The sequence below is a fragment of the Anomaloglossus baeobatrachus genome, chromosome 8, assembly GCF_048569485.1.
Source record: "Anomaloglossus baeobatrachus isolate aAnoBae1 chromosome 8, aAnoBae1.hap1, whole genome shotgun sequence".
NCBI lineage: Eukaryota > Metazoa > Chordata > Amphibia > Anura > Aromobatidae > Anomaloglossus > Anomaloglossus baeobatrachus.
The window spans coordinates 121978115-121990414 of NC_134360.1; the positions used below are offsets into that span (position 1 = coordinate 121978115).

The window sequence follows — 12300 nt, forward strand, 5'->3', positions numbered from 1 at the left end:
GGTAAGGAAAGTGTGTTTTATTTTATTATGGGCAGTAGCATGGGGGCATATCTAACACAGGGGAGATGTGCCATCTATAGGGGCCATGGGCAACTGTATGGGGGCCATATCAAACACAGGGGAGATGTCCCATCTATAGTGGCTATGAGCAGCTGTATGGGGGCCATATCAAACACAGGGGAGATGTGCCATCTATAGGGGCCATGGGCAGCACAGGGGGACGTGTCCCAGCACAAGGGGGCTATATTCAATATAAGGGGGCCATATCCAGATTAAGGGGGGCTAATTTTAGGATGGGGGGCTATGAGGCTATACCCTATATGATTTGTTAGACGGACACTGGCATTATAAGATGGACCCCATTTAACATTAAAAAAAACTCTATTCATTCACCAAATTTGGGGGTGCGTCTTATAATCAGGTCGTCTTATAGTGCGAGAAATACGGTGTGTGTATATATGTGTGTGTATATGTATGTGTGTATATGTATGTGTGTGTGTATATGTGTGTGTGTGTGTGTGTGTATATATATATATATATATGTGTATGTGTGTGTGTGTGTGTGTGTGTGTGTGTGTGTGTATATGTATATATATATATATATATATATATATATATATATATATATATATATATATATATATATATATATATATATATATATATATATATATATTAGTTAGGTCCAGAAATTTGGACAGTGACACAATTTTCGCGAGTTGGGCTCTGCATGCCACCACATTGGATTTGAAATGGAACCTCTACAACAGAATTCAAGTGCAGATTGTAACGTTTAATTTGAAGGTTTGAACAAAAATATCTGATAGAAATTGTAGGAATTGTACACATTTCTTTACAAACACTCCACATTTTAGGAGGTCAAAAGTAATTGGACAAATAAACCAAACCCAAAAAAAATATTTTATTTTCAATATTTTGTTGCGAATCCTTTGGAGGCAATCACTGCCTTAAGTCTGGAACCCATGGACATCACCAAACGCTGGGTTTCCTCCTTCTTAATGCTTTGCCAGGCCTTTACAGCCGCAGCCTTCAGGTCTTGCTTGTTTGTGGGTCTTTCCGTCTTAAGTCTGGATTTGAGCAAGTGAAATGCATGCTCAATTGGGTTAAGATCTGGCGATTGACTTGGCCATTGCAGAATGTTCCACTTTTTTGCACTCATGAACTCCTGGGTAGCTTTGGCTGTATGCTTGGGGTCATTGTCCATCTGTACTATGAAGCGCCGTCCGATCAACTTTGCGGCATTTGACTGAATCTGGGCTGAAAGTATATCCCGGTACACTTCAGAATTCATCCGGCTACTCTTGTCTGCTGTTATGTCATCAATAAACACAAGTGACCCAGTGCCATTGAAAGCCATGTATGCCCATGCCATCACGTTGCCTCCACCATGTTTTACAGAGGATGTGGTGTGCCTTGGATCATGTGCCGTTCCCTTTCTTCTCCAAACTTTTTTCTTCCCATCATTCTGGTACAGGTTGATCTTTGTCTCATCTGTCCAAAGAATACTTTTCCAGAACTGAGCTGGCTTCATGAGGTGTTTTTCAGCAAATTTAACTCTGGCCTGTCTATTTTTGGAATTGATGAATGGTTTGCATCTAGATGTGAACCCTTTGTATTTACTTTCATGGAGTCTTCTCTTTACTGTTGGCTTAGAGACAGATACACCTACTTCACTGAGAGTGTTCTGGACTTCAGTTGATGTTGTGAACGGGTTCTTCTTCATCAAAGAAAGTATGCGGCGATCATCCACCACTGTTGTCATCCGTGGACGCACAGGCCTTTTTGAGTTCCCAAGCTCACCAGTCAATTCCTTTTTTCTCAGAATGTACCAGACTGTTGATTTTGCTACTCCAAGCATGTCTGCTATCTCTCTGATGGATTTTTTCTTTTTTTTCAGCCTCAGGATGTTCTGCTTTACCTCAATTGAGAGTTCCTTAGACCGCATGTTGTCTGGTCACAGCAACAGCTTCCAAATGCAAAACCACACACCTGTAATCAACCCCAGACCTTTTAACTACTTCATTGATTACAGGTTAACGAGGGAGACGCCTTCAGAGTTAATTGCAGCCCTTAGCGTCCCTTGTCCAATTACTTTTGGTCCCTTGAAAAAGAGGAGGCTATGCATTACAGAGCTATGATTCCTAAACCCTTTCTCCGATTTGGATGTGAAAACTCTCATATTGCAGCTAGGAGTGTGCACTTTCAGCCCATATTATATATATATAATTGTATTTCTGAGCATGTTTTTGTAAACAGCTAAATTAACAAAACTTGTCACTGTCCAAATATTTCTGGACCTAACTGTACATACATACATACATACATACATGTATGTATGGTATGTATGTATGTATGTATGTATGTGCGTGTGTATATATATGTATATGTGTGTGTATATATTATATATATATATATATATATATATATATTTATATATTACACCGTATTTTTCTGACTATAAGACGCACCGGACTATAAGACGCACCCTGGTTTTAGAGGAGGAAAATAGGTAAAATAAAACTTTAAGCAAAAAAATGTGGTCGTGACACACTGTTATGGGGCGAGGATCTGCTGCTGACACTGTTATGGGGGTAATGTCCCAAATTCTCTACTAAGGTACCCCATCCTGGTAATGATCCTCCTGCCTTGTATATGATCCTGCTATAAACCCCCATCCTGCTTATATACCAGCATCCTGCTCATATTCCCCCATCCTGTTCATATACCCCATCCTGTTCATATACCCCATCCTGTTCATATACCCCCATCTTGTTCATATACCCCCATCCTGTTCATATAGCCCCCATCCATCCTGTTCATATAGCCCCCATCCATCCTGTTCATATAGCCCCCATCCATCCTGTTCATATAGCCCCCATCCATCCTGTTCATATAGCCCCCATCCATCCTGTTCATATAGCCCCCATCCATCCTGTTCATATAGCCCCCATCCATCCTGTTCATATAGCCCCCATCCATCCTGTTCATATAGCCCCCATCTTGTTCATATACCCCCATCCTGTTCATATAGCCCCCATCCATCCTGTTCATTTAGCCCCCATCCATCCTGTTCATTTAGCCCCCATCCATCCTGTTCATATAGCCCCCATCCATCCTGTTCATATAGCCCCCATCCATCCTGTTCATATAGCCCCCATCCATCCTGTTCATATAGCCCCCATCCATCCTGTTCATATAGCCCCCATCCATCCTGTTCATATAGCCCCCATCCATCCTGTTCATATAGCCCCCATCCATCCTGTTCATATAGCCCCCATCCATCCTGTTCATATAGCCCCCATCCATCCTGTTCATATACCCCCATCCTGTTCATATACCCCCCATCCTGTTCATATACCCCCCCATCCTGTTCATATACCCCCCCATCCTGTTCATATACCCCCCCATCCTGTTCATATACCCCCCCATCCTGTTCATATACCCCCCCCATCCTGTTCATATACCCCCCCATCCTGTTCATATACCCCCCCATCCTGTTCATATACCCCCCCATCCTGTTCATATACCCCCCCATCCTGTTCATATACCCCCCCATCCGTCCTGCTCATATACCCCCATCCTGTTCATATACCTCCATCCTGTTCATATACCCCCCATCCGTCCTGTTCATATACCCCCATCCTGTTCATATACTCCCATCCTGTTCATATACCCCCCATCCATCCTGTTCATATACCCCCATCCTGTTCATATACCCCCATCCTGTTCATATACCCCCCATCCTGTTCATATACCCCCCATCCATCCTGTTCATATACTTCCATGCTGTTCATATACCCCCCATCCATCCTGTTCATATACCCCCATCCTGTTCATATACCCCCCCATCCTGTTCATATACCCCCCCATCCTGTTCATATACCCCCCATCCTGTTCATATACCCCCCATCCTGTTCATATACCCCCCATCCGTCCTGCTCATATACTCCCATCCTGTTCATATACCCCCCATCCGTCCTGTTCATATACTCCCATCCTGTTCATATACCCCCATCCTGTTCATATACTCCCATCCTGTTCATATACCCCCCATCCATCCTGTTCATATACCCCCATCCTGTTCATATACCCCCCATCCATCCTGTTCATATACTTCCATGCTGTTCATATACCCCCCATCCATCCTGTTCATATACCCCCATCCTGTTCATATACTTCCATCCTGTTCATATACCCCCCATCCATCCTGCTCATATACTCCCATCCGGTTCATATACCCCCCATCCTGTTCATATACCCCCCATCCTGTTCATATACCCCCCATGCTGTTCATATACCCCCCATCCTGTTCATATACCCCCCATCCTGTTCATATACCCCCCATCCTGTTCATATACCCCCCCATCCTGTTCATATACCCCCCATCCTGTTCATATACCCCCCATCCTGTTCATATACCCCCCATCCTGTTCATATACCCCCCCATCCGTCCTGCTCATATACTCCCATCCTGTTCATATACCCCCATCCTGTTCATATTCTGCCATCCTGTTCATATACCCCCCATCCATCCTGTTCATATACCCCCATCCTGTTCATATACCCCTATCCTGTTCATATACCCCCCCATCCATCCTGTTCATATACTTCCATGCTGTTCATATACCCCCCATCCATCCTGTTCATATACCCCCATCCTGTTCATATACCCCCCATCCATCCTGCTCATATACTCCCATCCTGTTCATATACCCCCCATCCTGTTCATATACCCCCCATCCTGTTCATATACCCCCATCCTGTTCATATACCCCCCATCCTGTTCATATACCCCCATCCTGTTCATATACCCCCCCATCCGTCCTGCTCATATACTCCCATCCTGTTCATATACCCCCATCCTGTTCATATACCCCCCATCCATCCTGTTCATATACCCCCCATCCATCCTGTTCATATACCCCCATCCTGTTCATATACCCCCATCTCGTTCATATACCCCCCATCCATCCTGTTAATATACTTCCATGCTGTTCATATACCCCCATCCATCCTGTTCATATACCCCCATCCTGTTCATATACTTCCATCCTGTTCATATACCCCCCATCCCTCCTACTCATATACTCCCATCCTGCTATTTGCCCCCATCATGCTCATATACCATCCTGGTATATGGCCTGTATCCTATAGCACAGAGAAAAAAAATAAATGTTTATACTCACCTTTTCCTCATTCCCTCCAGCACCGATCATCTTCCTCTCAGCGGAAATGACCTGCGTGTGTGGAGCCGTTCCCCTGCAGCACGCGATGTCTTCCTGTCTGTGCAGATCAGCTGATCAGCACAGATCAGCTGACCGGCACAGACAGGAAGACATCGCGTCCTGCGGGGGAACGGCTCCACACACGGGGACGGGTGAGTACACTGATTCACTGCCCCCCGCGCTGATAATGATGTGCGGGGGGCAGTGAATACAGCCGCACATGATCACTCCAGGCTGTAATTGCCAGGGGTGATCATGTGGACCGGCTCTTTACTATGCGCGCTATAGTAGCCTGCTCGTGCCCCCGATGACCCGCTCCACCGCAGCACCCTCATTCCCCGCAGCCACAGTCAGACCATAAGACGCACCCCCAACTTTCCCCCAACATTTGGGGGAAAAAAAAGTGCGTCTTATGGTCCGAAAAATACGGTGTGTATATGTATGTATGTATGTATGTATGTATGTATGTATGTGTATATAGATATATATATTTTTATATAGATATAGATATAGATATAGATATATAGATAGATAGATATATAGATAGATATTATAGATAGATATTATAGATATATATAGATAGATATTATAGATATATATAGATAGATATTATAGATATATATAGATAGATATTATAGATATATATAGATAGATATTATAGCTATATATATAGATATATATATTTATACAAGTAGTATTCAACCCCCTGCAGGTTTACACATTCGGAATTAACTTGGCATTGTGACATTTGGACTGTAGATCAGCCTGGAAGTGTGAAATGCACTGCAGCAAAAAAGAATGTTATTTCTTTTTTTTTTTTTTTTTGAAATTGTGAAAAGTTTATTCAGAGGGTTATTTATTATTCAACCCCTCAAACCACCAGAATTCTGTTTGGTTCCCCTAAAGTATTAAGACGTATTTCAGGCACAAAGAATAATGAGCTGGGAAGATGGATAGCACGGCCTACCTGGAGATTTTGGCCAAGAACCTCTGCTCCTCCATCAAGGATCTTAAGATGGGTCGTCATTTCATCTTCCAACAAGACAACGACCCAAAGAACACAGCCAAGAAAACCAAGGCCTGGTTCAAGAGGGTGGAAACTTTCAAAGGCTGTCCAGGCCGTGGAAGGCTAACAGTAGTTCCATAAGCCTTCCACTTCCAGATGATGCTCCCAACAGTGGAGACAGGTAGGCCCAACTCCTTGGAAAGGGTTTTATACCCCTTGCCAGCCTTGTGACCCTCCACGATCTGGTCTCTGATGGCCTTGGAATGCTCCTTTGTCTTTCCCATGTTGACCAAGTATGAGTGCTGTTCACAAGTTTGAGGAGGGTCTTAATTAGTCAGAAAAGGCTGGAAAACGAGATAATTAATCCAAATATGTGAAGCTCATTGTTCTTTGTGCCTGAAATACTTCTTAATACTTTAGGGGAACCAAACAGAATTCTTGTGGTTTGAGGGGTTGAATAATAAATAACCCTCTGAATAAACTTTTCACAATTTAAAAAAAAAAAAAGTAAAAAAAGAAATAACATTCTTTTTTGCTGCAGTGCATTTCACACTTCCAGGCTGATCTACAGTCCAAATGTCACAATGCCAAGTTAATTCTGAATGTGTAAACCTGCTAAATCTGCAGGGGGTTGAATACTACTTGTAGGCACTGTATATCTATGTCATAATCAACAATTATTGCAAACTTTATATGAAGTTATTGCTGCACAAGGAGTCACACCAGATACTGAGGGAATCTGTCAGTAGGATCAACACTACTAAGCTGTATATATGGGTATGCTGGTCATAAAAAAAAAACCCTTTTATCGGTGATCCAATGACATTATTTCAGAGAAATCTATATTTTTCTTAATCTATAAATAGGCTAAGATATTTGGGCTGGCCATTCATCTGTGAGACATGTAAATCAGGACAGCAGGCTGTCAGTCATTACAAGTTCCTTTTGAAAGTGAAGGTCCACATACTTTTGCACACAGACATGTGATATTGGATCACATTCTTCAATAAAAAATGAATATGAAACTTAGTCCAATATTTTTTTTTGCTCGGTTGTTTCATTTGGTACTTTTGTATTTTACTTTTAGGACTCGTTTGAACATGTGGTGTAGTTGTAGATCAAAATTATGTAAGAATATCAAAATTGTGCTTAGTTTACTCTGTCAGTTTAGGCTGGTAGACTCCCTTTAAAAGCAGTGCTGTGTCTAGTGTGTTGGGTGGAATTGATCCCACTGCAAGCACAGAGAGCATCAAAACCACTACTGCACAGATTCAAAGCATTGCAGAAATCCTAACCATCCTTGCTGGAAAGCTACTAAACTGTTCTTTCTGCCTCTTTTCAGGGATATTCAGCGTGCACACAGAGTAGTGGCTGCTCTGCAGGCTGGTATGTGCTTCATCAACAATTACAATGTCAGCCCAGTGGAACTTCCCTTTGGAGGGTACAAAAAGTCAGGTACGTATCTCTGCTCAATAGCAGTGAATAAACAGCTGGACTTATATACAGTTGAAACTAAAAAGACACACCTGTAGGTTTTTCTCACCATTTGACATGAAATCAGAATAAACCTTTCCCGTTTTTGGTCAATTAGGAACCAAAATTATTTATATTTGCCAAATGCCGGAATAATGAGAGCGAGAATATTTAAGGCATTTTTATTACTTTGTATAAAGTAAAAAGTATACATACACCTTAAACAATATGGGACAGCTTGTATAACGAGGTCATGTCTTTGGAAGCTTCTGATAGGTTAATTGGCAACATTTGAGTTAGAGACACACCTGTGAATGTATTTTAATGCACACCTGAAACACACTGCTTCTTTATGTAGCATCATGGGAAAGTCAAAAGAAATCAGCTAAGATCTCAGGAAGAGAATTGTGGACTTGCACAAGTCTGGTTCCTCCTTGGGCGCAATTTCCAGATATGTGAAGGTGCCTCGTTCATCTGTATAAAGAATAGTAGTGCAAATTAGATGGGAATGTCCAGCCATAATATCGCTCAGGAAGCAGAGAGGTTCTGTGTACCAGAGATAAACATGCTTGGGTCAGACATGTGCAAATCAAGCCAAGAACAAAAGGAAAAGACCTTGTGAAAATGTTGGCATAAGCTGGTAAGATTGTGTTATTATCCACAGTGAAATGAGTACTGTATCAACATGGGCTGAAAGGCCACTGTGCCAGGAAGAAGCCATTACTCCAAAAGAAACATAAAATAGCCAGAGTAATCTTTGTAAATACACACAGGAACAAAGACCTTAATATTTGGAGACATGTCCTGTGGTCTGACAAAACTAAAATTGAACTGTTTGCCCATAATGACCACTATTACGTTTGGAGGAAAAAAAGAGAAGCTTTGAAGCCTAAGACCACCATCCCAACTGTGAAACACTAGGGCGGCAGCATCATGTTGTAGGTTTTATTTGCTGCAGGAGGAACTGGTGCACTTCACAAAATAGATGGCATTTTGAGGAAAGATTATGTGGCAATACTGAAGCAACACCTCATGACATCAGCCAGGAACTTAAAGCTTGGGCGGAAATGGGTCTTCCAAATGGACAATGACCTGAAGCATACTAACAAACTGTTGGACAAAGTGGCTTAAGGATAACAAAGTCAATGTTTTGGAGTGGCCATCAGAAAGCCCTGATCTCAGTCCTATTGAAAATTTATGGGCAAAGCTGAAAAGGCCAGAGCGAGCAAGGCGACCTACAAACATGTCTGTTACACCAGTTCTGTCAGGAGGAATGGGACAAAATTCCTACCAACTATTGTGAGAAGCTTGTGTAAGGATATTCAAACATTTAAGACAAGTAATACAGTTTAAGGGTAATGGTAACAAATACTTATGAAATGTATGTAAACCTTTGACTTTGCAGAAAATAATTAAAAATCCTTAAAACATTTTTCTTTATCTCTCCCCATGAATTAGGCACTTGGTGTATGACTTCAGCCAAGAATGTTTTGTCTGTGAAACACTGAAGCTTTTCAGAGTCAGAAATGCTTTAATTTAAACCCTTAACGACCGTGGGTGGTAATATTACGTCCTAGCGGTCATGGTCAGCGATCAGCGGACGTCTGCTGATTTGTGCAGCTGACATGTGTGGCTGCCAGGCACGACTGGAATCACGTTCCGCCCGTGCCTTTTTAACGCTTTTAATGGCGCATTCAATATGTGACAGTGCCATTATAATCGTGATTACGCTAAAACTTTACTTACAGGCCGATACCGGAAGTCACGTGATGTGATCTCGTGGATCCGGTGGTTGTCATGGTAGCACAGGGTCATGTGATGACTCTCTTAGCTCACATGACTCAGGTCCTGTAAAACAGCTGAGTACTAGCTTTTACAAGAGATTATCATTTTTCCCGGGCTGAGCAGTCCTGTTCTGATCGGGAGAAATGAATGAGCGATCAGACTGCTGATCCTTATAGTCCCCTAGGGGTACTAGTAAAATAAAAAAAAAGTTTGGAAAAATTAAAAAAAAATAAAAACTGAAAGTTCAAATCACCCCCCTTTCGCGCCCCCCCCCCATTGAAAATGAAAGGGTTAAAAAAAAATAAAAAAACATACACACATTTGGTATCACCGCGTTCAGAAATGCCCAATCTATAAAAAATAAAAGTTAAGTCTGATCGGTAAACTTCGCAGCAGCAAAAAAAATCCAAACGCCAAAATTACGTTTTTTTGTAGCCACAAATTTTGCGTAAAATGCGGGAGATCAAAATGTAGCATCTGCGCAAAAATGGTACTGTTAACAACGTCAACTTGAGATGCAAAAAATAAGCAGTCACTGAGCCATAGATCCTGAAAAATGAGAACGCTATGGGTCGCAGAAAATGGGACAAAACAGACGACACTTTTTGCGGACAAACTTCTGAATTTTTTTTTTTAACCCCCTTCCATAAAAGTAAACCTATTCATATTTGGTGTCTACGAATTCGCATCGATCTCAGGCATCACACTGACACATCAGTTTTTGCCATATAGTGAACACTGAATAAAATATCTCAAAAACAATCGTGCAATCGCACTTTTTTAATGCCGTTTTCCAGTACACTGTATGGTAAAACTCATTGGTTTTATGTAAAAGTACAGCTCGTTCCGCAAAAAACGAGCCCTCGTATGACCATATTGACTGAAAAATAAAAAAAAGTTATGTCTTTCGGTAGAATGGCGAAAAAACCCCAAAACGTAAAGCTCAAAATCGGCCGGTCGTGAAGGGGTTAAAGGGACTGATCTCAGAGCATCATGTTAGAGCTAATCATTTACATACACCTTCCAATTTACTTCTTTTACCTCAATCTTCACTCTCTCCTTTTTTCTGGTTGATGGCGGTGGCTTCATAAAGATAACTGGGAAAACAAGCGATAGGAAGGTGTCATCATATGATTAGCCACGCAATGATGCACAAGCCCCTGTTTGGGTTTTAAAGGGACATAATGACTGTGTGTACCATCAGTGACCAAGCAGCACAGGTAAGTACTCGGCTGCCTCTGCCCGTCTGCCCTTTAATAACCGGTCTCTTCCTGCATGCCTGTATAGGAGGAGACCAGTCACTCCAAGGGCGCAGGCTGGGAGAAGCTCCAGGGGACATATTCATTATTTTTTTTTTTTTTCTTTTCTTTTCTTACACTAGCCTCCTGTGCAGTTCAGTCCGGCAGCTTTTACAAGATATTTTTCTCTGAAACGTGGAAGTCTTTCCAAGCAAAACATACCTACCTGGAATCGTATAGCCAAGTGTTTGACAAATGCTGCACTTGGATTGGACGGCATATGTCAGCTGTCGGGTTCTCTTTAATGTAAAGTTCTCATGCATTAATGTTGTAGACCTTGGCGCCATTACTGGGACGTTACCAGCCTGGTATAACTGTCTCTGTATAATCCGTAGATGAAGGGTTCTGCAGTTTAGAGTAATCAACTTTTGTAGTAGTTAAAAAAAAACAACCCAAAAACCTAATAACTGAATCTGAGTTGTTTCTGCAGGCTTTGGACGTGAAAATGGACAAGTTGCCATTGAGTATTATTCCCAGCTGAAAACTGTCTGTGTGGAGATGGGAAATGTCGACTCAGTGTTTTAAGTGGGCGTGAAGTTGCCCCATTACTCTCATTTCATGAAATTTATAATACAGTGCGTTGCATATTATTTTCCTTTTTATACAAGATGCTAATAGAGGAAAATTTCCATTTCAGTACTAAAAATGTAGCTATTCTTGTAAACTGTGATAATTGAAGCTCGAGCAGAGCACGGTAACAATAAACTGCTTTCTCTTCTAATATGTTCTGGATTGCATTTGTATAACTGATCGAGCTCAAATGTTTTCAGGGTAATCGGTCATGGCTCTGTAAAAAATAAGGCTATGTGCCCACGGGACCTTGTACCTGCGGATATATCAGCAGGTATGTCCGCAAGTTTCCCGCAGCAGCTCCCCAGAATCCTCAGCTATCCATAGCTGTGGAATTCCAGCAAAACATCTGCGGAAAACCTACGGACATTCATGCGACTTACCTGCAGAAGTCCCGGCCTCTATCTCCATAGTGGAGAGCCGAGATATCCGCAGGTAAATCCGCATGAATAATTGACATGCAGTTACGTGCGGCTGTGGGACATCCACATCATGTTCCGCAGCCGCACATACCGCAGCATTGACACAGACACTCCCCATGTCCAATAGGATAACAAAAATTCAGATAAATGCACAGGTTTTCTGCAGCAAAATCCACAGGTACAAGGTCCCGTGGGCACATAGCCTAAGGCTATGTGCGCACGTTGCGTATTTGCATGCAGTTACGCTGCAATCTGCACCACAGCGTAACTTCATGCGTCCTGCGTCCCCAGCATAATCTATGAAGATTATGCAGGAGCCGTGCGCACGTGGTGTATTAGAGTGCAGCGCTTCGGCTGCTGCTTGAAGCGCGCGTTCTAAGAAGTGACCTGTCACTTCTTTCCTGCGCTCTGCCTGCAGTCCCCGCTCTGTCTATGGGAGGGGCTGCAGTCAGAGCGCATGGAATCTGCTTTTTATTTTTTCATTACGGACTCTTTCTGCA

General features: G+C 42.4%; 1 protein-coding gene across 1 annotated transcript in view; it reads left to right on the forward strand.

Moving 5' to 3' along the window:
• Positions 1-11529, forward strand: part of ALDH9A1 (aldehyde dehydrogenase 9 family member A1) — an 80094-nt gene extending 68565 nt beyond the window's left edge. Inside the window, exons 9-10 of the mRNA XM_075321977.1 lie at positions 7595-7707; positions 11239-11529. Of these exons, the coding sequence (XP_075178092.1) occupies positions 7595-7707; positions 11239-11333 (208 nt within the window). The 3' untranslated portion in view covers positions 11334-11529. The remainder of the gene's footprint in view (positions 1-7594; positions 7708-11238) is intronic.
• Positions 11530-12300: the final 771 nt, after the last annotated feature.